Here is a 25,461-nt window from a genome sequence, read left to right as displayed (position 1 = left end):
GCTCTCCTATGTGGATGCAGGCGTTCCGTTATCCACCGCGGGTGCACGATCCTTCCTCTCTCTCCCTCGTGTGTGTGTGGGTGTTTATGGATCGTCTCACGCTTTCCCTTTCCCTCTTTCTTCCTCAGCACCGGCGGCGCTTTCTCTTGGTATGGCGATGGCGCCCCATAACTCTTTCGCTTCTCTCCGTCTCTCCCTTCTTGTGATTGGGGTTGGGATTATGTGTGCGTGTGTGCGTCTGTGAGAGGGGTTGATGTATGCCCTCTGTGCGTCTCTGTTTCGTGGGGTCTCCTCCTCTTCATCTTCTCTTTTGTCCTTCTCTGGTGTGGATGTCTCCGCCCTGCCGCGGCGCCCAACAACATCAGGAGGAAAGGAGAGAGCAAGACCAGAGCGCATCGCTTTACTCAATTGCAAACGCAAAAAAAAAAAACGCCCAGCACAGGCACTTTAGTATGCGTGTGTGCATGTCTACGCCTCTCTTGAACCGGGGGTATTACCTTAGAAGAGAGGGCAGAGACAGACCACGATTCGCTATGAAATGCTGCATGCGTCACTTCACTAGGTTCAGGGGCAGAGACGTGACTGCGAGCGCCACTGCCTTCTCTTCTTCCCTCCCTTCCTTGCTTTTTTTTCACAGTGATGCGAATCGCCTACTCTGTCACCGGAGGCGGGGTATCCGTTATCGTGGATACGATGCGCACAGGCACACAGCCTAGCCTTTCCTCCACGTCTTTTCAGCCTCTAAGTCCTGCTTTAGTCTACTCCTTTATTTGTGCTCGCCTTCACTGAACTGTTTGCACCTACCACATTTCCTTTTTTCTTTCATTCTTACGTGTACTTCACGTGGGTCTCGCCTTGTTTTCCGCGTTGCCCTTTCAGGGTATCCGCCGCTTCTTCCATCTCTCTCCCTTTGCTCACCCCCTCGCCTTTCTCTCTTTCCCTCGCGCTGCAACGAAAAGGTGGTCGGGAGCGCGTCTCCTGGTCGATACCTCCTCTTCGTTCGATTCGCCGTTTCTTTCTCTCTTTTGTGTTCCCTTTGCGCCTCTCCGCCCTCGCTCCGCCCAACATACGGCCAAGTCAATGGGTACTCGCTACCCTCCCCTCTCCCCTCCTCTTCCCCCCTACACAAAGAGGCCGACACAGAGTCGCGCAGGTGTACGCACCGCTGCGCCCACCCACATCCACCCACCATCGGTGCTCTTTCTGCTTCCTTTCCGTGCGAAACGTGAGTAACTAACCCCCCTCTACACTTTTCATTATCGTTGATGCTGGCAGCTTTCTAGTTGACTCCAAAATGGTCAGGCGATATTGCCTAGCGTCCTTTGTATTAGACGCGTTTGCCGTTGTGTCACAGGCCCCTCTTTGACACACATGTTTATACAAGAGCTCAACTTCTCCGCAATGACTTCCCCCCACACGCACACAGCCTCTCTTGCGTTCTCACTTTTCGCCAATGGGTTGCGCGCTGTTGAGGGTCACCGTGGTCGTGTTGCTGTATGCTGGTCTCGGCTTTGGCGCAGCTGGGGGCGTGCACCATCGGCATTTGTGTGAGTTGGATAAACCATGTGGTACGGCATGCCAGTGAGCATACGGGTCGCGGCTTCTGCAATTAGGGGCCTGGCTGCCGATCCGCATGCCGGTCTTCACAGATGGCATTACCGGCAGCAGCCGGCGCTACTTCAACTCGGGCCCGAGTTGACCCAGTATCGATGACGGCAGGGTGACCTGTGGCTTAGAGGACGTTCTCACAAGAGGAAAGAAGTGGGTGCTCCTGGAGCGGATGATCTCACCTCCCATTCAGCTGCTCGCGGAGCGTGCTGAATGTGCAGAGGGAGAGTGGTAGCACTGTTGTTGGCTTCTTCATCCAGCGAGATCCCATCTGCGGCCGGCTAACTACCCTCACCATCCACATGAAGACCAGTATAAAGGACGCCGACTTCTCTCTCCCTTCCCCACACCTTTGGCCTTGTGGGAAAAGAGAAGGGGCGGGGGCTCGCTGCTGGCACTGTGCCTCTCGCCTTGTGCTCGTGTGTGTACATACGCACTTATACATGTGTGTGTGTATTTCCCTTCCCGCTTGCCCTTTTCTCCACTCCATCCCCTGACGGTGTGCGCTGTGCTGTTTTCCTACCACGTCTCCCTTAAGCGGCGCTAGCGCTGCTACGCATTGCCTCTTTTCGTCTTGAGGGGGAAACGCCAAGAAAGGGCCAAGAGACAACAGCTCATCTGCGCCCTTGTCTCGCCTGCCTCCCTTTTCTCTAAGCAATAGAGCTGAACATTGGCCTGCCACGAAGATAGCTGAATTAGCCAAGGAAGAGAAGAACACGTGTGGCTGTGACCACGGACTCGCTCTTCTTCCTTGCGGTACCCATCACGGATGCTAGAGGAGTAGGGGATGGTATAGTGTGGCATATCTGGGCAGACCTGCTGGCGCTGCTGGTCCGTCGCGTGCGTTTCTCATTCCCGTTTCTCCTTGGTCATTTTGGGCCTGAAACAGCACGACAAAGCCGACAAGCTTGCAAAATCATTTGTGTGTCAGAGGCACGGATGCCAACTGCATGGACCACAGATTCGGTGACCGGTCCCATGCACCAGGCGGGCATCCTCTGCTATTCACATGACAGCCACCACCGCTTCTGCCCTCGAGCAGGACCTTGAACGCGGCCCCCCTGGATCAAGGCACGCCACCCACCTGAGTCCGCCTGACTGAATGCGCAGCACACATCAGGAGGAGGAGCGAAGAAGGACAGGGAGAGTCCATCAAATGCATAGCCTAATTCAACAACAAGAGGGTGGTTCGTTCTAGACGAGAAGGCTTTAACAGCCGCAGCGGAACACGAGGTGTAAGGGAGATGCGCTTTTATGCCCCTATTAGCTGACTGGTAGCAGAATGGATATAGTGTGTGTGTGTGTGTATGTGTGTGGGGAGACGAAGCGTTCCTCAATAGGACAACAATGATGCTCTGCTGGAAGCGCACTAACGCGTAGGTAGTACCGATGCGCCTATACCATTTCCCCATTAAATTATTCTGATGGAATCTTTGCCTGCTAGTGCTGCTGTTCTGAGGCGAACAGTGGTCCCTTCACTCGTTAACTTGAAATCAATGGCCAGCTTGTGAGCGTTTTCGGGGCTTACTTCTCCCCCCGCGAGGGGCTTTTTCGGCATCGAAGAACGTGCGCACCGCAGTGTGGCACACGAGTTCAGAATGTGTAGTATTTTGTGGTTTGCTTGTTGAAGTCAACGACGCTAGCCCCCTCATCCTGTCTTCCTTTAAATTTGCAGCTGTCTTTCCACCTCTCTTCTCTGTTCACTTTGGGCACCCTTCATGGACGCTGTTGGGCAATTACGTGCAACGGCGCAGCTCAATCTAATGTAAGCAAACGCCCGCAATAGTCCCCCCTTTTTCTGTTGTCTCATTTTCCCACCCGTATGTAGGCGCCTCCCTCCTTCTCTCCCCCTCGCCCATCATCATCCTCATCATCAAGACGTCTTCCACTGTGGCTCACTGAAAGGCATCGCGCGCGCTTGCACACGAGCGCCTTTCTATTTACACATTCGAGTTTTGCGAGGACTCTGGCGTGCGACACAGGCATTACATCTCTCCAGGCTTGAAGGGCAGCGGCGAAGCCATTGCTTCTCTCCTTTTTTTCCTGTGAACTCTGCTTCGTTACTCTTGCGTGGGCATTTCTGGCCCCGTGGTGCGCTGCTCAAGCACTTTGGCGCTTGTGAGGACTGTGTGTGCGTCGGCGTCGAAGAGTGGGTTGTCCCTTTTGGGGGCGTTTCTTTCGAGCGCTTTTTTTGTCGTTTGTGCTTTTCAGCCCCCCCCCCTTCCCTCACCCACTCCCGCCCCGACAAATCCTCGCTGCCGCGCTCGACTGCTCTAGATGCCGCAAGATCGCAGTGAGCAGCTAGAGGAGCTGCGGCGGCAGTTCCCGTCAACCTCCGTCGTCACGGAAAGCGCGCAGGAGACGGTGCTTAAGGTAGATCATGCGCTGCGCATCAGCCCGACAATCGAGTATGCTCTCTCTCTGTACGTTACACTGCCCTCGTCGTTTCCGAAGGCTGCGCCGAAGGCGACGATGCCGTACTGCTGCCACAACGTCCCTATCACGCCCCCCAACATCAACCCTTCTGAAGCGATGGCGTACCAGTGGAGCGTCGCCACCTCCACCTTGGTGGAGGCGGTCCGTAATGCGTTTCAGAACGCGGCAGATTGCTGGGGCCCTGTAGAGCCTCCAAGCTTACACAGCGTCACGCTGCAGCTGAGTGGGGAGACGGACCGACTGCTGCGGGACCTGGTGATCAACCCAAACTGTCTCGACGCCTACTGCTACCAGCTTCCTATTGTGAAACTGATGCGGAAGGTGAGTCGGCAGACAATGAGCGAAATCGAGCGAGTTGCGAACGAGAACACGACGCTGCGCAACGAGGTGGAGACGCTGGAGGCGAAGGTGAAGGGCCTGCAGCAGCGTATCGGTGAGCAGGTGTCCCAGTTGCAGCAACTGGGACAGAATCCACTCCTCACTTCCGTCGGCACTCCCGAGGCCCTTATCAAGACCCTTGAGGATGATGTGCGTAAGATGAGTAGGGACTGTATGGTACTCGGAAAGCGCGCCATGGACGCCTACAAGGTAGACAAGGGTGATTTTCAGGATTTGCTGGATCAATACAAAGCACAGTCCAAGGAGATGCACATGCTCGACTTGAAGCGGATATCCTATCGCGCGCAGTGCACCGCGAGCTGACACGATATGAGGTGCATTCGAAGGCCATGGGGCGATTCTGGACTACTTAGCCATCCGTCGTACGGGATGGGGGAGCGATCCACTACCGCCCTCTTCCTTCTACTCCCTCTCTCTCTCTGTTTGTCTTTTTTTTTCTCCTCCCATGCCCACTTTCCGTGTATTGCGTGTGTAAGTGTGTATTCTCTTTGCCTTGTTCTTCGTTCGTTGTGGTGCCTTTCTTGTCTCGCGTCTCTTCATTGCGCCTCTGCTGGCCAAGCACGGGCCTCAGTGACGGCATCAGTATTCCTCGAGACGCGCGCGTGTTTTGTCTTTCGTTCCCTTTTTGCCGATGCAGGGCGGGAGAGGGGGGAGGCCTGCAAGAACGACTCTCTTCACTGGCGCAGAGTTTTTTGCCTCTTCTCCGCATATGCCCATCGAGGGCCTCTTGTTGGCTTTCTGCTTTCGTGGACGGTATGAGTGGAGGGGACGCGGCTGTCGGTGGTGGGCACCTTTCAGGTGAGCCTGGACACGCATCTCCATGCGATCCACTCCTCTACTCCTCTCCTTCGCCGTAGTCGTGGAGCTGAAGGGCGAGCGCTTGTGTGTGTGTGTATGTCTGCTGACTTCTCTTTCACACACATGCGCACGGAAAGGCACCAGCTGCGTCTACCCTTCATCTCTAACGACTCTCTCACTCTCGCTATTCGCGTGTCGTGTGTTCGTAGGGCAGCATACACGCGCACATGAAGACACATACTTAACGGTAGAGCTCCACGACAAGAACAGAAACACCGAGGAGTAGGTCCACCGAGAAAACCCGCTTCACTCGCCTCTCCCCTTTACTCGCCGCACCGCTGAGTGGGTGTGCGTGCTGCTTGGAATCACCACGTATGGGAGTACCTCTACGCCAGTGCCCTAGCATTTCCACCGCCCTTTTCCACCTCCAGTAGCAGCTGCCGCAGGTTCTCGTCATCCTCGTCTGTGTCTCCTTGCGCAGGCGGTAAGGAAAGCGAAGTCACCCAAGCGAGATCTGCTACACCCTGTCAGATAACCCCATCTCCTTACCTGAGTGGTTCGCGTCGGCCTTTCTTGACTACGTGTGGCATGTCCCGAAGAGAGAGAGAGAGGAGTCGAGCGCAATACGTCATCAAGTCACTATCCCGGGTTTATATAAGGGATGTGTCTTGTAGCGTGTGTGTGTGGGTGTGTGTAGCACGTCTGCCCTCTTCTGTGGCTGTACGTCTCTCGCTCTCCGCTTTCTTCCCATTTGCTGATCCACACTTGTCCCTCGATGCCTACGCTCTCCTCTCCATTTGTACTCGCCCCCGGCCCCCTTGCGCTCTGGCGCCATTCCACTTCTCGTCGCTTCTTCTTTCGCGTCAGCGGCGGCCTCCCCGTGCCATTTTTTTTTTCTTGGTCGCCTCGCTCCTCTTTATTCCACCTCGAACTTCGTGAGATACGAACCCCTGTCCCCCTCACATAAATGCACGCTGAGGAGGAGTGGGAAGCGAGGGAGAGGGGTGGGGGTGGGGTCGAAGGAAGGAGCAGAGGGCCACAATGCAGTTGCTGAGGCGAGCAGGCACAGGGAGATGCAGATGTACTCCATGGAAAAAGAAGAGCGAATTAATGAAGAGAGAGTGTCATTTCTGTGCATGGGTGTGTGCGTGTGGCACTTTGTGCCTTCCCTTCCGCGACTCTTGCACTTAACCTCAGAGAGATGCCCTGGGCAGCCAACGAAGTCGACTCTCTCTATGGGCGGATGTGCGCACGCTGGTGGGAGAGCGGCCCAAGGGACGCCGAGGATGCGTCGTCTCGCATCTCTGTCGCTGTCATGTTATCCACTGCTCTTTCAAACCATCTTCTTCTCGCCTGCCCCTTGCCCCCGCCCACCGGCGCCTTGCTTTTCTCGGTGCCAATACCTCACACACCCACGCACTTTTTCTCGTCCATCAAGTCGTACGCACTCGTGGCTGTTTGGTTTGTGTGTGGGGTGTGTGCTTGTGTCCCCCCAATAGAAGGTCTTGGCGGTTTCGCATTGGCTTTTCCTTCGTGGTGCTGCTTTATATGAAGAGCTTCGACTGCCATTGGTCCCTTTATACGCAGAATTCACATCCCTTTTCCACCCGTCGGTTTTCGTGGGCCAACGGCGCACAAAGCCGCGACCGAAGAGCAGCTGCTGAAGAGAGAGAGAAAGAAAGACGCGACTCATGCGTATAGTCGTGCAGAGGCGCAGTATCTGTGTTTAAGGCTGACCTTACAAAGTAGGTTTGAAGCGATGCCTGACTCTGACTCTGCGTCCTCGTCGTTTTCTGGGAGTGGGCCACTCCCGACCCCAGTGGAGACGGTGTGCATGAAATGCCATCAGAAGGCCATCGAGTTTGAGACAAACTCATGCCATCATCCCTGTTTCTGCAGGCAGTGCGCCATGAAGTGTGCATCGGGCGGGAAGTGTAAGACGTGTGGTCAGATGTACGCTGGCCTCACTCATGTGAAGCGGTAGCTTTACCTTGTATGGGTTGCGGTAAGGCGTTAAGCGCGATTCGCGTGCGCTTTGCTGATGATGAGGACTCTTTCTTCGTTCGCTTGCCTCGCTTTTTCTGCGCCTCTTCACTTATGTGTGTGTGTTTTTGCCGCATATCCGCATCGCATCTCCCTCTGCATCCATGTTTTGTGACCTCATTCCTCTCCCAACTTCTTCTTAGCCTGTACCGGTGGCTTCCATAGGCAGGGATGAGCAAACCACAATTGTGTCGGTGCACGACCCCGTCGCGCGCTCTTTGCGCATGAGTAAGGCGTGAAAACAGCCACGATAGCAACAAGAAACAAAAAGTAACACCGCAACCCCTACATTTCCCTGCATCTCTTTCCACTCAGAATTACACTCTGTGATGTACTGCAACTGCTGCTTGTGCACCTGCCGCTGCCTCCTTCATAGCTCCCGTCTGACCCGCTCCAGCTCCCTACCCACACCACCGTCACTGCACGCAGTGCTCTCCACTCTCACCCTTGCCTTTCCCTTTTTGTCCACATTCGCGGTTGCAATGCGCGTGCAGCGCAAACCATACTTCGATCTACAATCGCACATCCACTCCATCGAAACAAGTTCATCCCTGTCCCTTCCTCTTCGACGCCTCCACATATGGTGGCCGCACACACACACACACACACACACACACACACCTTGCCCTCTTCGTCCTTCACAATTGTTTTTCTTTCGTTTCATATTTCGTTCGCCGTTGGTTTTCCTCTCTCTCCTGTTTCTCTCCCCCCTGCCGCTTTAGTGTGTCAGTGATTGGTTTTGGACTCGCTCTACACATCGTCGTCCTCTCCCTGCACAGGTCGCTTCGGGTAAGTCTTGCAAAAGGCTACTCAAAAGGAGCAAATCAGCTAGGCGGAGAGAGAGTCCGAAAGGGTGGCAGCGTGAGTGCTCCTCTTCCATCGGCGTAAAACTGCACGGGATAGGGGAACGTGTGCGAGAGACGCAACTGAGAAAAACGCACTAGACTTCCCTAAGTAATTTTTTCTTCTCTCGTCTCCTCCCTCCGTGTCCAAAGCACCGGTTGCGCCTCTGTTCGCGTCTCCGCTGCACCGCCACACGAACACGAGCCCTTTGTCCTCTGAAGGGCTGCCTGAACACTTGAAGAGCAGCGACAGCAGTGGAAGTGCAGTGACAGGCGTCCCAGATCCAAGGTGCCATCACCCCGATAGAACTCGTTGCGGACTGCTTTGTCTTTCTCGTGTCTCGTGTTGACACACCTTCGTTGACCTCCTTGCCATAAAATCGTTGACTTTGTTTTCCACACTCTCCACCACCACCACCACGCTCTCGGCGCGTCCAGTAGCTTAAAAAAAAACGAAGAGAATAGCCGCAACACTCACAAGTCCCCCTCCCTCCATCTGTCGTGATAAGCCCCACAGTCTCTTTTATCTTGGATTTCATTCCTTTCCATTCTTCTCTAATAACTGAGGGCTCTTTTTCTTTCTGCTTGTTTGCTCCCCTTACGGCATCTCCTCGTTTTCTCACCCCCAGACGGTACCTCTGCTTGAATACGTTCTCCTCCTATTGTCAGGGAATATAAGGAGTCTGCGCAATCACACCAACAGGACGCCATCACTCTTGTTTTTCTGTCGTTCCTTTGATATTTTTTTTTGATCTGTATCTTCACGTGGTGTAGTGAAGCGTCTTCTTGACTTCTCTCTCTCTGTCATCGGCTTCACCCATTCGCGTCACCTCCTCACGGTGGCCCGCTGCACCTCACAGTTTCTGTTTTACTTCTGGCGTTCTTGTTCAAGCGGTTCCATTGTAAGTACTCCCCCCCGCGGTGTCTTTCTGTGCTGTTGTGCGTTGACGGCTGTGTCGTGTGTTGATCTGCCACGGCTTACGTGTCGGCCTCGCTCTTTTTTTTTATCCGTCTATCTTTCTCTGTCTGTGTCTCCGTGGGTCCATGCCATTGGAAGAGATACTGTTGTACGCGGCGGGGGCCGTTTTCGGCCTGTGCTGCCTCTTCGTCTACAACAGCTTCTTATCCTCCCCCTCCTACATGGAGCACTACTTTCAGTTTGCTGCGGTCAAGTACACGGATGATGTGAGAACCCTACCACAGGCAATGAACAAGCCCTTCTGGAGTAAGATCTCGACCTGGATGACAGTGCTGATGATTTTGCCGATGTTTCTCCTGCAGTTTGTCGTACTGACACCGTGGGTACTGCGGCAGAAGGTGCAGTACCGCATCATCACAAGTGCCGTCTTCTCGCTGGTTGCGGCGCTGCTCCTTCCCGTATGCGCGGCTGTTGGTGGTGTCAGCGAGCGCTCTTCCATGGCTGTGCTGATCATTTCCTGCATTGTGACTGGCGGTGCGACAACCGTCCTGGAGTCTGCTTTATTTGCTTTATTTGGATCTCTGCCTACAAAGTACATAACGGCGCTCGTGATGGGGGGTGGATTCTCAGGCAGCGTCAGCTCTGTGCTGCGCATTATCATCACGGTTGCCTTGCCGTCGACTTTTTCGGGAGTGAAGACGGGTGCCGTCATCTTCTTTTCGATTGGCATAGCACTCATGGTGATGGTCATAGCAATCACCGTGCTTCTGCGTTTCAGTCCTCTGGTCCGCACCTATTGCAAGGACTACCGCCGCTCCTGTCACGGTGCCTTCTGTGTGCAAGGCGAGGGGGAGAAGAGTCAGCCACCACAGGAATGTGTTTGCGCTACGGCTCCCCGTTTGGATTCGACGCCGACGCAGGAGAGGATGGCGGAGAATGGCGCGGAGAAGATGGGGATCGCTATGGGGGCGGCGCAGAATCTGGATGACGGTGAGCCCCAGGCCTACACTACCGGTAAGTGTGAGAACGCCGCCGGGAGTCCGCTTTCTTGGCAAGACAACGATGCTAGCGTGGTGGAGGCGGAGGCGAGCGTTTTCGCTGTGGTGCGGAAGATCTGGCTAATGCTGGTCTGCCTGGCAGCGAGCATGTTCACGACCCTGGTGCTGTTCCCCGGCATCGGCCTCAGTGCTATGTACAAGGAAAGCAACGCCACAGGCGGTTTAACCCCGGCTAAAGACACGGCGTGGAGCAAGGAGGCGATCATGCCAATGGTCGTCATCCTAATGTTCAACGTTGGTGATACCATTGGCCGCCTGATTGTCAACTTTAAAAAGCTGTGGTGCCCGCAGCGCTTCGTGCCTGTTTTGGTGGTGGTGCGTGCCATCGTGTGCGTCATTCCGCTTGCGCTGGGCATCTGCACACCCAGGGTGATCAACTCGAACGCCAACCCCATTGTGGTCTTCTTGCTACTTGGCAGCACGAACGGCTATTTACTTGGCCTGGCGATAGCGTACGGAAGCGGCGACCCGCGCTTGACAACTAAGGAACGCGAAATTGCTGGGCCATGCATATGCTTTGCAATTCTCGGGGGCATCACATTCGGCTCCGTGGTGAGCCTTCTCATTCTCACGTTGGCCCTCTAGCGCAGACACGCCCACCGTCATGAGGAAGGGGGCCTCGAGCGCGTCATGTGATGCTGCGGTTGGGACTTAAACCAGTTTTGCTTCCCTCTTTCTGCCTTCTTGATAGCGGTGCATTGTGTGTCTTTCCAACGCTCGCGGTCCCCTTTTCGTGCCGAAGACGAAAAAAAAAGCGGAAAGAATTCGCTTCAGTAGAGCGAACTGCTCGGCTTCCTAGGCCCTCCCCTCTCTGTTTTACCACCTCCCACTGATCTCTTTAGGTCTCCTTCCTACCTAACTCCAGTGCTGCTTGTGTGTGTGTGCGTGGCGCTCTGAGTGGGGGACCGTGACTTTCCTTCAGGGCAGCACCCCTGTGTCCTTGCAGTTACTATCTTCACCGCCATTCTCTTCTTTACCTTGCCGCAGTATACGGCCGCATAGCTCTTGTCTGCGCTTTCAGCCGCTAATGCTCATTAGCCAATTACCGACTTAGATCACATGCCATCTTTACCACTGACTGCTGTACCCTTACCCCCCCCCCCCCCCGCACACACAACAGTGGTTCCGACGAAGGACGAACAAAGAAACAACGAACCACTGCCGTTAAACCCACACGAGCAACTCAGTTTACGACGCGTCTCTTGCGCGTATCCCACCTCAGCTGACACACAGTGGTTATTCATCTTCCATCATCCTCGTTCAGCACAGAGCGTCACTACACAGTCTCGTTCTTCTTCACACAGTCGTACGTGTTGCGCCACTAAAGTTGCATTTACACTGCGCTAATCGAAGGAAAGCAACAACCTCCACTGCTGCCCCAACAGCCCCCTTCCTCCCCCAGAAGAGGCACCGGTCTTCGACAGTGCACCGAGGAACTGCATATACACTAGATGCACCAATCATAGACGACCCCCCTCCTACTCACGCTTGAGGAATTCTCACCCCCACATCATACATAAACCAACAACAGAAAAGAAACGAGAAGCGGGAACGAGGAGTGCGCCAGGCGAGTCAATTATTCCCTCTTCGCTGTTGCTCGCAGCGTCACCCATCTTTATTCCTCTGCTCAAGCACTACTGAAACTGCCGCACTCAGACACACTGGGCTCTGTCGTTAACGCACCGAGGTCGCTCATTGTCTCAAGAGATACACATAACCTCTCGTACAGAACACACACACACACACACGTACTCCTCTTCACTGCCGACAACCCTTCTACTTCCCTTCTTCTTACTCACCCACCAACCTTCATCATTTCTTTCTTTCGCTTCACCAAGCGTGCGCACATACGTATTGTTGCCTCTCTCCTTTCTCTCTCTCGGACTCACGTACACGCCTCTCCCCCGTGCTACCGCCGTATACACCTGCTCAAGGTTGTGTTGTGCATTCGGGTTCATTCAGCGCCTGTCGGCTTTCTTTTTAGTCGCGTCTTTTCTGTTGCACCTTTGTCCACCCAAACTCCGATTCTCACTCGGTGGCTTTTCGTTCTCCATTGTGTGTGTGTGTGTGTCAGGCTGAGCACTCTGTCGTGCAACTCTACGTTGGCTCTTTTGTGTTTTCCTCCACTCCTTGCAGTTCTCTGTTCCTACCTCTCAACGACTTTCACCTTCCCCAGCGCCTTCTCTTCGCATTGCCCTGGCACTGCACCGCAGTCGCATGTTCTCTGCCTTTTCCTGCAGGTTCGTGTAGGTACATCTTGCCTCGCTCGACACTCGTGCGCGGTCTACTGCGTGGCACTGACACGGTATCTTACGCGTCCCGCTACCATCTTTTTTTCTCTTTCCGAGATGCAGACCCGTTCCAAGGCAAAGACTCGCCGTGGTCGTCCGTCGGCGCAGCCTGTTGAGGAGGTTGAGGTGATGGAGAGTCAGCCTCAGGAGTGCCTCCAGAATGAAGAGCAGGTGTTTCAGCCGCAGCAGGGCACAGGGGTGGCGGAGCCGAACGCAAGTGGCTTTCGTGTTATTCAGATCTTGGAGAACTACGGCGTGGCCAGCTCGGACATCAAAAAGCTGATGGAGTACGGCTTTTACACGGTCGAGTCAGCGGCTTACGCCCCGAAGAAGGCCATCCTGGCAGTGAAGGGGATCAGTGAGAACAAGGCCGAAAAGATTATGGCAGAGTGCGCCAAACTCGTGCCGATGGGCTTCACTTCGGCGGTTGCCTACCACGAGGCACGCAAGGAGATCATTATGGTTACTACTGGCAGCCGCGAGGTGGACAAGCTTCTCGGTGGTGGCATCGAAACTGGAAGCATCACGGAGCTCTTCGGAGAGTTCCGCACTGGCAAGACGCAGCTCTGCCACACGCTGTGCGTGACATGCCAGCTGCCGATCTCGCAGGGTGGCGCGGAGGGCATGGCGCTCTACATTGACACCGAAGGCACTTTCCGCCCTGAGCGCCTTGTGGCAGTGGCGGAGCGGTACAAGCTGGACCCGGAGGATGTGCTTGCTAACGTGGCGTGTGCGCGGGCCTTCAACACGGATCACCAGCAGCAGCTCTTGTTGCAGGCCTCCGCCATGATGGCCGAGAATCGTTTTGCGCTCATCATCGTTGACTCTGCAACCGCCCTGTACCGCACAGACTACAGCGGCCGGAATGAGCTCGCAGCGCGGCAGATGCACCTCGGCAAGTTCTTGCGTTCACTGCACAACCTTGCCGAGGAGTATGGGGTGGCGGTGGTTGTCACGAACCAGGTAGTGGCCAATGTGGATGGCTCGGCACAGATGTTTCAGGCGGACGCCAAGAAGCCGATTGGTGGTCACATCATGGCTCACGCCTCGACGACGCGGCTTAGCCTGCGCAAGGGTCGCGGTGAGCAGCGTATCATCAAGGTGTACGACTCACCGTGCCTAGCTGAAGCCGAGGCGATCTTTGGCATCTACAATGATGGCGTTGGTGACGCTCGAGATTGAACGGTGGTGGATATGGGAAGGGGGCACGCAGACACTTCTTCGATGCCTGCAACCCCGCGATCTCCCCTGATTAGGTTTTCATTCAAAAGTGTCGCTCCGTCTCCTCGATTAGTTCTCTAGCCATTCACCATACACTGCTCGTGCTGTTCTTTGTTTTCTTATGATTGAGGGCCTACAGCGCAGTCACTCGTGATGGCGTGTGTGTGCGTGCGCACTTTGGTGTGGTGTGTGACGGTGCTGCCTCTTTCTCTATTGTCAATCAAGTGCAATTCACGTTGTGCTTGTCTGCCTGTTTCTTTTCCCCTCTTGGTGTGCGTGATTGTATGATGCCTTGGGTGGTGTCGCCTCTTTCTATCCGTGCTGTCGCTGTTTTACTTTTCGATATCGGTTGGTTCTGTTTCTCCTCTGTCTCACCTGCTGGCACCCCTCCTCTCTCCCCTTCCCTCTTTTCTCCCTTGCATGTTGGTACGTGCGGACTCCATTCAAAGGCCTCTTCGGAGTGCATTTTGTGTGTGTGTGTGTGTGTGTGTGTGTGTGTGTGTGTGCGTTGAGGAGGGGTGTCGCCATCCGACCTCCTCGCGCTGTTGACTCTCCTGTCCTTCCCTTGGATTTGCAGGCCAGGCGCAAGAGGGAGGGAAAAAGAGAAAGGCGATGGCCGCACTGTATGCGCACCCACGAGCTTCAGATACGAGAGGTCACAGGACTGTTCTTTCCTTTTCGAAGTCATCACGGCACACCAGTCGTCATCTTGGTAGGGAATGGAGGCGGTCGTGGAGGGCTCCACACAGGAGGACAAGCAGACCCATCTCAAGTAATGGGACGGAAACGACTACACAGTGAGATGGATAGAAGCCCAGGAGAAGTTAGAGAGATAAACTAGTCACACCCGAACACTCCGATGTCCCCCCCCCTAGCCACTTAAGCTGCCCACATCTGTTTTCCTCAGTACTCTTCCCCCCTTTGCCTGTGCTTTCCTTGCTCTCTCCCCGCCTTACCGTCTCTTCCCGTATCTCGCGGCGTGTTCATGTGTGCTGCCTTGGCTGTGCGGGTTGTGGATGTGTGTTCATTGTGACCCGGGGCGGGGGCGGGGGGGGGGGGCGTCTGTGTTTCTTCTCTTCGTTTTGCGGTTGCAGCTGCATTAGTGTGCGTGTGCGTGTGTGTGTAGCGGTCGCCTTTGTTGAAGGAGACACCAGCAAAAGAAAGCGGCAGATGGCCGAGACTTGAGGTGGGTGCTTATTTGTGCGCGCCAATGGAGCGGGACACGAGCTGCACAGAACACAACCAGCAGTCTTTCCCTTGTCTGACTTTTTTCCTGATAAGATCCTTCTCTCTTCTGCACGAGCGTGCTCCCCCACTGCACATAGGGATGTGTGCGCGCTGTTTCATCAGTTCCGTTGTGCCGAAGCGAAGAGTGCCCTCGCTTGCTCTCTCCCTCTAGAGCTCCATTCCCTTCATCCTTTCTCCACCTCTGGCTACCCTCATTGCCCCACTGCATCCTTCACATGTTCTCCTTGTTTTTTCTCCTCGCTTCTGGGTGAAACATCACTGCACTCATATTTACATAGGAATAACTAGACAAGGAGGAGTTTCGCGTCTTCAACCCTTCAGGGCCCCTCGCGAAAATGACGACCAAGCGCCGCAACCACGGACGTTCGAAACCCCCGCACAGCCGCGGTCGCGTCAAGCCAGTCCACTGCTTCAACTGCGGTCGGCTGACACCGAAGGATAAGGCCGTCGGTCGCTTTGTGGTACGCCGCATGCTGGATGCCGCTTCCGCCCGCGATGTGGCGGAGGCGTCCCCGGTGTACGGTGCGAACTTCCCGATGCCGAAGCTGTACATGAAGCAGCGCTTCTGCATTGCGTGCGCCATCCACAGCCGCACTGTGCGCGCCCGCCCGGTCGAGAGTCGCAAGACGCGCTACACGAAGAAGGTGCCGTTTCGCCCGGTCGGTAAGAAGTGAAAGAGTTCGCTAGTGGCGAAGGGATAGGCGAACTCTTCCCACTGAACGGATGAAACACGACGTAAGAGTGGCTGTTTGGTGCCCAGGGTGAGGGACAGCAGTAGAGAAACGCTGCTGCGCTGAAGTGTGACAAGACTGTTCTGCCGCTGTCTATCCTCATGCCCTCCCTATCCCGCTCTTCTCTTTATCGTTGTCGCTGTCTTTGTCCCCCTGTTCACGTTGATCCCTGTCGTAATGTGTTATTTCACGAGCACACTGATCGCCTTCGTTTGTCTTCGTATGTTTTCTCTCAGTCTTGTTTCTTTTTTTTTTTTTCAAAGAAAACGCAGCAGCCACAACAAGAAAAGTGAACAGCGGCAGGAGTGACAAGAGCGTTGGTCGATGTGCGCCCTCATCTGGCGTGAGATGGGAAGGACAGTAAGAACACATGTGCGTGGGTTTTGCATGCACATGTTCCTCGGTAGCGAGGACGAGGTTGCGCTAGAGCGAGGGTGCGGCGACGCGGAGTATCTCCGTGGAGTCAAAGGGGATACAGCTAGTGCAGGTTGCATGCATGTGCATCACGTTGTGGACTAGGCTGCTCCCATCCGACGCGCTGTCCTTTTCTTTCGACATCGGTGCAAGTTAGTTGGTTGAGCGCGTTTCGCACGTTTCTGTGAATTTATGATTTCCTCGTGACTTCCTCCCCCACCTGCACCTTCAAGTGCGATTTTCTCACTCTTTTATGCCTTTCCGTGACCAAGGACCTCCAGAAGATAGGCGTCTCTTAATCGCCATCTCCCTTCAGCGGACCCACGCCGGCGCTACAGCGAGTGAGAGCAGCTAAAGTGCCACCGAGTTTGGTGCACACGCGCCCACGCAATCGCGGACGCACTCGCAGGTGTTCCCCCAAAGACACGCACACACAAGCATACAGACACAAATACCCCCCTTACGGTATCATACACTTGTATTTTAGATTTTGACTCTCGGCGCACTGAAATCACAAGCAAAACGGCTCTGCGAAGACGCGTATGCGGCACCCATTAACGTTTGTTGTTGTGTTCCACTAAGGCGATGACGAGCATCGAGAAGTTGCAGCTGTGCGGTGTTCGCAGCTTCGACCCAAACCCAGCAAATCAGCAGTTCATTCAGTTTCAGAAGCCTTTGACGGTCATTCTCGGTAAGAATGGTGCTGGCAAAACCACCATCATCGAGGCCCTGCTGAACGCGTGTACGGGGGCCATGCCGCCTGGCAGTGGGGCTGAGAAGGGTTCTTTTGTCTATGATCCCAAGGTCGTTGGCGAGACAGAGGTCAAGGCGCAGATTCGACTGATTTTCACAGGAAAGGGTAGTAAGGTGATGCAGGTCATCCGCTCCTTCCAGGCTACACGGAGCGCTCACCGCGTCACTTTTACTACACTCGACAACACCGTCGCTTTCCAGGACTCGGCTACCGGGGAGGTGATCTCCAGCACGTACCGTTCCAGTGATGTGGACCGTGTCGTACCAGAGATGTTGGGTGTCTCGCCCGCTGTTCTGACACACGTCATTTTCTGCCACCAGGAAGAGTGCAACTGGCCACTGGGGCCGCCGAAGGATGTGAAGCGTATCTTTGACGACATCTTCGCCGCCACCCGGTACGTCCTCGCACTGGACAGGTTGCGCGACAACAGCAAAGAGTTCCGCCGCCAGCTGAAGGAGCACGAGGCAAGTCTGATGGCCCTACGGGAGCACCGCGAGCAAGCGAAGCAGCTGGAGCAGCAGATTGCGCAGAAGGAAAGCCTTGTCAAGGCCATTCAGAGCCGCAGCATCGGCATCGAGCCAGAGCTGCGGGGCCTGTGCCAGGCACGGGAGGAACTGCGTGCAGTGGAGGAGCAGATCGAGACGCTGCAACGTGAGGTGGCGGTCACCAGCGGACGTCTCGAAGAGCGCCGCGAGGCCATACGACGCATGGGTGCACCTACCACAAGTCAGACACTAGAGGATTTGCTCGAAATACGCCGCTGCTTTGGAGCGCAGATGCAGCAACTCGAAGAGAGCCTCGTGCGCGATACCAAGCGCCACGATGCAGCCGCAGCGCGGCGGCGCATTCAAGAGGAGGAGATGTACAAGTGCCGCTCGAACGTGCAGCTGCTGGAGCGTGAGGCGCTGGTGCACAAGGGGAATGTGGTGCAGCTTCGCGAACTTATCCAGCACTTGTCCAGCGAGTACGTCCTGAGCGAAGACAGCATTGATGAGCTCAGCCTGCAGCGGGTGCTCCAAAAGGCGGAGGTGGCCGTAGCAGCGGCACGTCAGCGCATTTGCGCTGCCACAGAGTGCGTTCAGCAGCGTATTCAAGACGCAGAGGACGGCGTGCAGGGCAACTCTCGCGCGGTGGATGGATGCAACAGGGAGATCGAGATGCGCGAGCACGCCCTGGAGGGTGTGTGCCGCCGCATCAAGGAGAACGCCGCTGCCATCTCGGCCCTTGGCGGCGACGGGTGCCGCACACAGCTGCTCCAGGTTCAGACCGAGGTGGAAGAGCTGCAGCAGCGTGTCGCCGCCGCTGAAGTGTTGCGGAAGAAGGGCGGTGAGGCGAAGCGCAGTCAGCACATTCTCGTGGAGTTAGAGGAGCAGAACAGTGCGGTGGCCCAACTGCGCGAGGAGATGATGCAGCAGAAGTTGATGGAGCGTCAGGGGCAGGATCTAGTGTTGCTGCGTCAGCAGGTCGACGAATCCAATGCGGCTGTGGCGACGGCGTTACAGCGAGATGTACTCCCGATTTTGCAAGAGATCGGCATGCAAGTCCCACAGGATGTGGGTGCTGACACCTTCTCATTGCAAACTCTAACGTCTTTGCGCACCCAAACCGCCCAGGTACAGCAGCTCAAGGCGGAGGACTTGCGCGCGCTGCAGACACGCGTACTAGAGCTAGAGAATATGTGTGCCATAGAGGAGCAGCAGATGTCCTACAACACCAATGAGCTAGACCAGTGTCGCCGCTCTGTTGATGCCGGCACTAGACAATGCTCCGGTCTCGTCTCTAACATGGAGGACTACGAGGAAATGCTACTACAGGCCAGGGAGGCAGCAGAGACGGCGTCGCAGAGGCGCCACGCCCTGGAGACCCTTGCGACGTGCTACCACGATTTTATGGTGGTGGCGAGGGAGAAGGGGATGTGCGCCGTCTGCGAGCGTTCCTTTGAGAGTGAGGACGCGTTGGAGCGTTTTCTGACGCGAAATGCAGCCAAACAGCGCACCAGCCCCGATCAACTGGCGGCTGTGGAGGCGGCCGTCACCAAAGCCCAGGCGACCTACGAAGGTTTTGAAAAGCTGCAGAACGTCGTGGCGACTGTGCGGCGGAACTTGCCGCGTATTCCAGATCTGGAGGCCGAACTTGAAGCGCTTGAGGAGAGGGTGAAGAAGAATCGAGCGGAGCAGCGCAAGGTCTCTGCGGCCCGCGATGCCTCTCAGCATGTGGTGCATCAGCTGGACATCGTGTTCCAGCATCTGTGCAGAGTGTGCACCATGGGGGAGAAAACGGTGGCACTGCGCGACACACTGAGGCGGAAGGAGAAGGATGCTGAGGCGGCGCAGGCGGAGCAACAGCGACAGCCACAGATACGACGAATGCAGGGCAGCGGCGACGGTGCCGCGGAAAGAGTTCAGCTGCCGCAGCGCTCCTTTGAGGAGCTTTCTGAGGCCTACGCGGCTTCGACGGAGCGGCTGCACCAGCTCAATAGGCAGTTTGCTGAGGCCCAACGGATGGAGTGCGGCCAGGACGAGAATGCGGTGCATCGGCAGCTGCAGGAGCGCAAGGCAGCGCTGTTCCAGGCGGAGGTTGCGGTGGCAAAGCTGGAGGATCTAGAGACGGTAGCTCGTGAGCTGCAGGAGGAGGCGGTTCAGCACCGCACGCGACTGGAGGAGCTGAAGGTTCAGGCAACAGAAGCGCAGCGTAGCGTGGAGGTGCACCAGCGGCGCGTTCTGCAACTGCGTACCGAGCTTCAAAAGGCGGAAGCTGCCGAGCGCGGCGCTTTGGACACAGCGGAACAGCAGCTCCGCCAGTTGCAGCTCTCACTGCCTGCGGTGCTCAGCTACGTACAGAACGGCTGCAACCAACGATTGGAGGGGCTTCGGGGGCACCTACGCGAGACCGAGAGCGCGTACGAGGCCGCGACCCAGGAGGAAGAGGAGCTAGCCAGTCGGATTAACGAAGCTCGGACGACGCTAAGTGACCAGCACCGCCGCTCCGCTGACATGGACCGCCAGATCGATGTTCTGCAGCAGGCGGTGTCCATCGCGGCCGACGAGGCGCGCCTGACAGAGACGGAGCGCACTCTCGCCTCGCTGAAGTCGGACCGCCTGCACGACGTGGAGCAGCTATTGGGCGAGGAGGCGGGACAGGCGAGCCTCGCAGCACTGCGTGAGATGATCACCGCCAAAATCACGTCGCTAGAGAAGATACGCGCGCAGCAAGACGGCAATACGGAGGCGATGCTGCTTGATGTGAGTCAGCTGAAGCAGCAGCTGCGTGGCGACAAGTACCAGAACATCGAAAAGCGTTACCGGTCGACTTTTCTGAAAGTGCAAACGACGGAGATATCTATCCAGGATATCGAGAAGTACTACAGCGCTCTGGAGAAGGCGGTGCAGTCGTACCACCAGGAGAAGATTACGCAGATTAACCAGATCATCGCGGAGCTATGGCGCCAGACGTACCGCGGCAGCGACATTGACACAGTGGAGATCCGGTCAGAGACCGAGGGGACGACAACGACTGCGGCGCGGCGCAGCTACAACTACCGCGTTGTCATGAAACGTGGAAACAATGAGATGGACATGCGTGGTCGCTGCAGCGCTGGGCAGAAGGTTCTTGCCTCGATCATCATTCGGCTCGCGCTGAGCGAAGCCTTCTGCTGCGACTGCGGTATCCTCGCCCTTGATGAACCGACAACAAACCTCGACGACGACAACGCTCGCAGCCTGGCGGACGCGCTGCGGACCCTCATTGAGGTGCGGAGGGCGGTGAAGCACTTTCAACTCGTTGTTATCACGCACGACGAGCAGTTTGTGCGTGCGTTGGGTGGCCAGTCGCTGGAGAAGTTCTACTACGTTCACAAGGATCGCGAGGGTGCCTTCTCGGTGATTGACGAGCGCACATTTGACCAGCTCTTTGCGTGAGGCGAGAGAGACAGTACTGTGCGCTGCGCAACCGCCATCTCTCAGCCACTCTTTCTCGCTCGCTGCCGTGGCGTGCATGCGTGTCGTTCCTTTCCACAGCTGCGCTGTTGCAAACATGTGCTCCGTCGATTGCTCCTGCCGTTTCTCACTGCTCAGCAAGCTCTTTGTGTCCTCGCTTCGAGGATGTGTAGGTTTGTCGGGGCGTGTGCGTGTGCTTCTGCGAACCGATTCTTACACACTTTTCTCGCTCTCTCTCCTTCTCTAGAGCTCTGTTGGTGCGGTTGCGGGGTGTCTGCCACCTGCACTTCTGCTGTACGGCTGCTGTGGTTCTCGATGCCGACGTGTTTTCGCCTTGTTCTTATGTTGTTCGCTGCTGTCCTTGATGTGATGAGTATCAGCCCTCCCTCCCCCCATCGCTCTCCCTTTCAGTCGTTGGAAACGCAGTGGCCAGCCCCTTCTTTCCTGTGTGGTTTTCTCTCGTTTCCTAGCATGCGCTGCGGATGACGAGGCTCGACGTGGGCGGCAACGCAAGAGGTGGCCATGTCGTATCAAAAATAAAGTCAAACGCATTGGGCGTGATGCTGCTGTTTTGAAGGGATGGAAGAGAGATCTACGTTAGCGCTCCACTTTCACCTCTTCACATGCGGGGGATGCCCCCGCAGTTGCTGTGTCGGCTTCAAGCTCATCTCCTCTATGGAGCCTGCCACCGTCCCCCTTCCTCTCTACCGACTGCTTCGCTTTCTTCTCGTAGATGCAGCTCTTTGTCTGCATCATCACCGCTTCTTCCCCTGACCCTCCTGTGAGGCGTTTGTGCGAGCAGTGATCTCGGTGGTGATTGTTTCTCCACCTTTTCTTCATTACGACGGCCACCTTCTCTTCCCTGCGACGAACAGGCACGCTTTCTTTAATTCGCCCACCCACACCACAGACAGGATTGCCAACCGTGAAAAATGACGACGGAGGTTGGCCCTGATGACAGTGTCGTGAATAACTTCATCATTACCCCACCGTCCCCAAGGTCGGAGTGGACAATACACGACTTTGAGCTGCTGCACAAGCTGGGTGGTGGAAACTACGGCGATGTCTACTTGGCGAGTGTGCGCAAGAGCAACTATGTCGTGGCCATCAAGAAGCTCTCTATCAAAAAACTGGCAGAGTTTGATATCGCCAACCAGCTGCGGCGCGAGATCGAGATCGCCTTCAACACGCGGCATAAGTACCTCCTGCGAACCTATGCCTACTTCTTCGACGAGCACGATATTTACCTCATCCTGGAGCCGTGCAGCAATGGTATGCTCTACAGCGAGCTGAATCGCGTGAAGCTGTTCCCACCACCGACGGCAGCCCGCTACGTAGCACAGCTGACCGAGGCGCTTCTGTACCTCCACCAGCACCACATTCTGCATCGCGACATCAAGCCAGAGAACATTCTGTTGGACCACAACCAGAATATCAAGCTCGCCGATTTCGGCTGGTCGGTGCACGATCCGCTGAATCGGCGCAAGACCTCCTGCGGGACGCCAGAGTACTTTCCGCCTGAGATTGTCAGTCGGCAGATGTATGATATGACCGCCGACCTCTGGTGCCTGGGCATCTTCTGCTTTGAGCTACTTGTGGGCCACACGCCGTTTGTGTGCAAGGACAACGACCAAATCTACAAGAAGATCCATGCGATGCAGTACACCATCCCGGACAGCGTTCCACCAGAGGCAAAGGATTTGATTTCGAATCTGCTCGTCCGCGAGGGGTCGAAGCGGCTGGCGCTACATCGCGTGCTGAACCACCCGTTCTTGCTCAAATACTACTATGTGCCGAACGGTATTACACCCCCGACGGGAAAGCGGCCGCGCAGCTAGCGAGACACGCTATACGGAGAGGGCGAGCACATGTTCTTTGTGTCCAACATAAGCGATGTGCATCAGCAGTGTGCAAGTAAGAAATGAGCGGGAGGGGGTTTTGGGCATCGCTTTCGCGCTCGGGACTGTCTTTTGTGCCCCCCCCCCTCCCCCCCTATTTCTCAAGTGTGACATCACCTCTCTGCACCCCTTTGCCTGTCGCTTTCTCCTACTCTTTCTCCTGTGTGCACGTGTCTGGACTAGGTGACTTTCCTATTTTGTCCGCGCTCTCTCTCTCTTGTTTACCCCCCCCCCTCACCCCTCGTGACGCATTGCACGTCAGACCTTTCTCGCGGTCAGTCCCCTTGTTCTTTATGTTTTTTTTTTTTTTTTGAGGCGCTGTTGTAGTTTATGCTCTCTCTCTTCTATCGATGTGTTGGTGATTCTGCGACCTCACTCCTCTTGGCGGGCCGCCTCGACGGAAGAGGCTCTGTGAGGCTTTCCTTTTACTTCTTAGATTTCTTGAGACGAAAAGTGGCCTGCTGCTGCTGCTGCTACTGCCGTCACTGCCGCTGCTGCTCTCGTTGTGTTTCGTCCCAGTAGTGTGCCCTCCTGTCATGTGTGTTCGTTGTCGCTCTACATGAGGTCCTTCTCGTGTTTCTCTCTTTTTTTCTTTTTCTTCTACTGACTCCTCTTAGACGCACAAGTGAACTCTCAAATCGCCACCCACGTACTTTGTTTGTGCGGCAAAATCAATTCCTGGTTGCCGGAAAGGTGGAGAGGATCGAGGCCTGGATGCACATCCTACTGGGCGCTCCCCCCCCCTCTCTCTCTCTCTCTCCCCTGCGCGTTTTCTATTCTGCAATAGCGAGAGGAAATACAAACGGGGATAGGCGCCTCCCGCTTCGGTTAGTGGGAAGCACTTAGTTGCCTGCACCAACGCTGCTGGTATCACATCTGCTGTTCTCCGCTGTTTGTCTGTGTTTCATAACTGCGTTCCATGTCCCCTTTTATCTGGCGTCTATCCTCATCATCTGGACTTCCCCCATCGCCGCTCCTTTCGCCCCCACGCTGGCACACACCCATGAGCGCAAACGAATGGTCAAAGAGGCCTTCGGGAAGAACTGTGCCATTGCTCGCATCTACACCACACCCATAGATTGCCCAACAGGAACGAAAGGGTCCAGGAAAGCAGTAGCAGACATCCACAACAGCACGTAACTGCTCTATCTATACGGAGCCAGCATAGTGTGACTCTCTTCAGACCGGTCAGGCAAGAGTACACACACCCAGACACATACACCGTACATTACACCTACACTTAGAAAGGATACGTTGGGGACGGTGTACGTGTCACCTGCTCTTGTGTGTCATATACTTCGTGGTGCTTATTATACGATTATCAACTACCCCTACTCGTCCAAGGAGCGTACAGGGGCAAAGTCACACGTCATTGCCCCTCTCGGCTTCCTCTCCGATTTCTTCTCCTCCCACCTCATCACCACTGCACATTGAAGTCGAGAATGGAGTACAGCGGCATCGCCCTTTCGCCGGTGGATGCGGAGATCAGCATCCGGCAACTGCGCTCCTTCTCTGTGGGGGAAGTCGGCACGTCTTCCTGGAAAGATCAGCGTGAGGCGATGGAGCGGCTCAACATGTGTACGCACAGCAACGCTATGCAGAAGACGGATGACTTTGTGAAATCGTTTCTTCTTGAGCACGACAAGCTTAGTGACGTCTTGCACGAGTTGCTGGTGATGGAGGTATGGCGGCAGCGCGTGCTGCCAGGCGCCGTCGAGGCCGTCGCGCACAATCCGACGGCGACGTACATGTACTGTGCTTACGAGTCAGTGCTTGTGAACCTGCTGGAGTGTATTTGCTTCTATGAGGAGGTAGTGGTTGGATTCGGTGATGATGTTCTGGAGCTCATTGATTACTGCTGGCGTCAGGTGACTCGTCTCTTCTCTGAGAAGAACATCAGTGAGGTGCCGACTGTAGCGGTGAAGGAGAGCCCGCTTGACTACCTGGAGCAGCAGCTGCGGGAGCAGCGCATTCAACGAGCAATGAGGTGCATCTCCGTGCTGTGGTTCATCACGGACCGACTAGAGGTGCTGCCTCTGTCCGCCATGAACCACGTCTTGCGGAGAAACGACGTTCCTTTCGGCTTGGCAGAGGCGCTGCTACTCCAGCCGTGGCTGCGCCGTTCCGCCGGCGTGGTGCAGAAATTTCAAAGCGGTACCTTCATTGCGGCACCCGGGGACGAGTCACAGAGGGTATGCGTGCCAGAGGCCCATGCGTGGTTCTGTCTGCACAAGCTCCTGTGCGACTCCGAGTGTCGTCGACAGTATCCGTACACGCAGCACAGGAAGATCACGCTCCTGCGCGTTCGCTCTCTCATGAATGAGACACTGCTAGATCAGCTTCCCGCTTTGCAAGATGTCCAGCGCGCGCTCGAGGAGCTGTCATTTATGGAGCCGCCAACTGGCACTGAGGAAAAGTTCCGCAGTACCCTGATCATAGAGCAAGTGCCTCGGTTAATGTCGTCTGTTGACCTACCCAGTGTGAATTGGGCTACGGAGGTGGAAAGGATGAAGCGGCTGCTCTCTGACCGCAGCGAGGCAGTGAGTGATGCCATTCGCATGGCTCAACTCTTTGACCTCATGTTTGCCGAGCAACCGTAAGCTTCGCGTGTGTGCGCGCACACCCACCCCAAGAGGACTACACTTTGTCTCGCTGCGGTTTCCCCTTCCCCTTCCCCCCCTCTCCGCTGCACCACAGGAGAGAAGGGTAGCGGCAGTTTTGTCTTGCTACGCGATGTGTATATATGCCCTCCTCCTCCCCCCTCCCCCCTCCCCCTTCCCCCCTCTCGTAAGTAACGCGAAAAACGGAGGAGACCAGGAAGCGTCGGTTTCGTGCAGTGTTGGCGATCCAAGACGAGTTGACCTCA

The 25,461-nt window shown here is 55.7% G+C and overlaps 7 protein-coding genes across 7 annotated transcripts; all 7 read left to right on the top strand.

Moving 5' to 3' along the window:
* Window positions 1-3,885: 3,885 nt before the first annotated feature.
* Window positions 3,886-4,746, top strand: LBRM_28_0590 (conserved hypothetical protein; the record flags this gene model as incomplete). The annotated part of the gene is made up of 1 exon (XM_001566041.1): window positions 3,886-4,746. One exon carries the CDS (start codon window positions 3,886-3,888, stop codon window positions 4,744-4,746), a length of 861 nt encoding a protein of 286 aa, XP_001566091.1.
* Window positions 4,747-9,170: 4,424 nt separating this feature from the next.
* Window positions 9,171-10,688, top strand: LBRM_28_0580 (nucleobase/nucleoside transporter; the record flags this gene model as incomplete). Its single annotated transcript, XM_001566040.1, has 1 exon — window positions 9,171-10,688. The coding sequence occupies one exon, from the start codon at window positions 9,171-9,173 to the stop codon at window positions 10,686-10,688; it is 1,518 nt and encodes a 505-aa protein (XP_001566090.1).
* A 1,763-nt stretch (window positions 10,689-12,451) lies between these two features.
* LBRM_28_0570 (putative RAD51 protein) lies at window positions 12,452-13,576 on the top strand (the record flags this gene model as incomplete). Its single annotated transcript, XM_001566039.1, has 1 exon — window positions 12,452-13,576. One exon carries the CDS (start codon window positions 12,452-12,454, stop codon window positions 13,574-13,576), a length of 1,125 nt encoding a protein of 374 aa, XP_001566089.1.
* Window positions 13,577-15,198: 1,622 nt separating this feature from the next.
* LBRM_28_0560 (putative ribosomal protein S26) lies at window positions 15,199-15,537 on the top strand (the record flags this gene model as incomplete). Its single annotated transcript, XM_001566038.1, has 1 exon — window positions 15,199-15,537. One exon carries the CDS (start codon window positions 15,199-15,201, stop codon window positions 15,535-15,537), a length of 339 nt encoding a protein of 112 aa, XP_001566088.1.
* Window positions 15,538-16,593: 1,056 nt separating this feature from the next.
* Window positions 16,594-20,679, top strand: LBRM_28_0550 (RAD50 DNA repair-like protein; the record flags this gene model as incomplete). The annotated part of the gene is made up of 1 exon (XM_001566037.1): window positions 16,594-20,679. One exon carries the CDS (start codon window positions 16,594-16,596, stop codon window positions 20,677-20,679), a length of 4,086 nt encoding a protein of 1,361 aa, XP_001566087.1.
* Window positions 20,680-21,629: 950 nt separating this feature from the next.
* Window positions 21,630-22,535, top strand: LBRM_28_0540 (putative protein kinase; the record flags this gene model as incomplete). Its single annotated transcript, XM_001566036.1, has 1 exon — window positions 21,630-22,535. The coding sequence occupies one exon, from the start codon at window positions 21,630-21,632 to the stop codon at window positions 22,533-22,535; it is 906 nt and encodes a 301-aa protein (XP_001566086.1).
* A 1,502-nt stretch (window positions 22,536-24,037) lies between these two features.
* LBRM_28_0530 (conserved hypothetical protein) lies at window positions 24,038-25,195 on the top strand (the record flags this gene model as incomplete). Its single annotated transcript, XM_001566035.1, has 1 exon — window positions 24,038-25,195. The coding sequence occupies one exon, from the start codon at window positions 24,038-24,040 to the stop codon at window positions 25,193-25,195; it is 1,158 nt and encodes a 385-aa protein (XP_001566085.1).
* Between the last annotated feature and the right edge of the window lie 266 nt (window positions 25,196-25,461).

This window comes from Leishmania braziliensis, chromosome 28 (assembly GCF_000002845.2).
Source record: "Leishmania braziliensis MHOM/BR/75/M2904 complete genome, chromosome 28".
Classification (NCBI taxonomy): Eukaryota; Euglenozoa; class Kinetoplastea; order Trypanosomatida; family Trypanosomatidae; genus Leishmania; species Leishmania braziliensis.
This window is presented reverse-complemented; position numbering and strand designations above follow the sequence as displayed.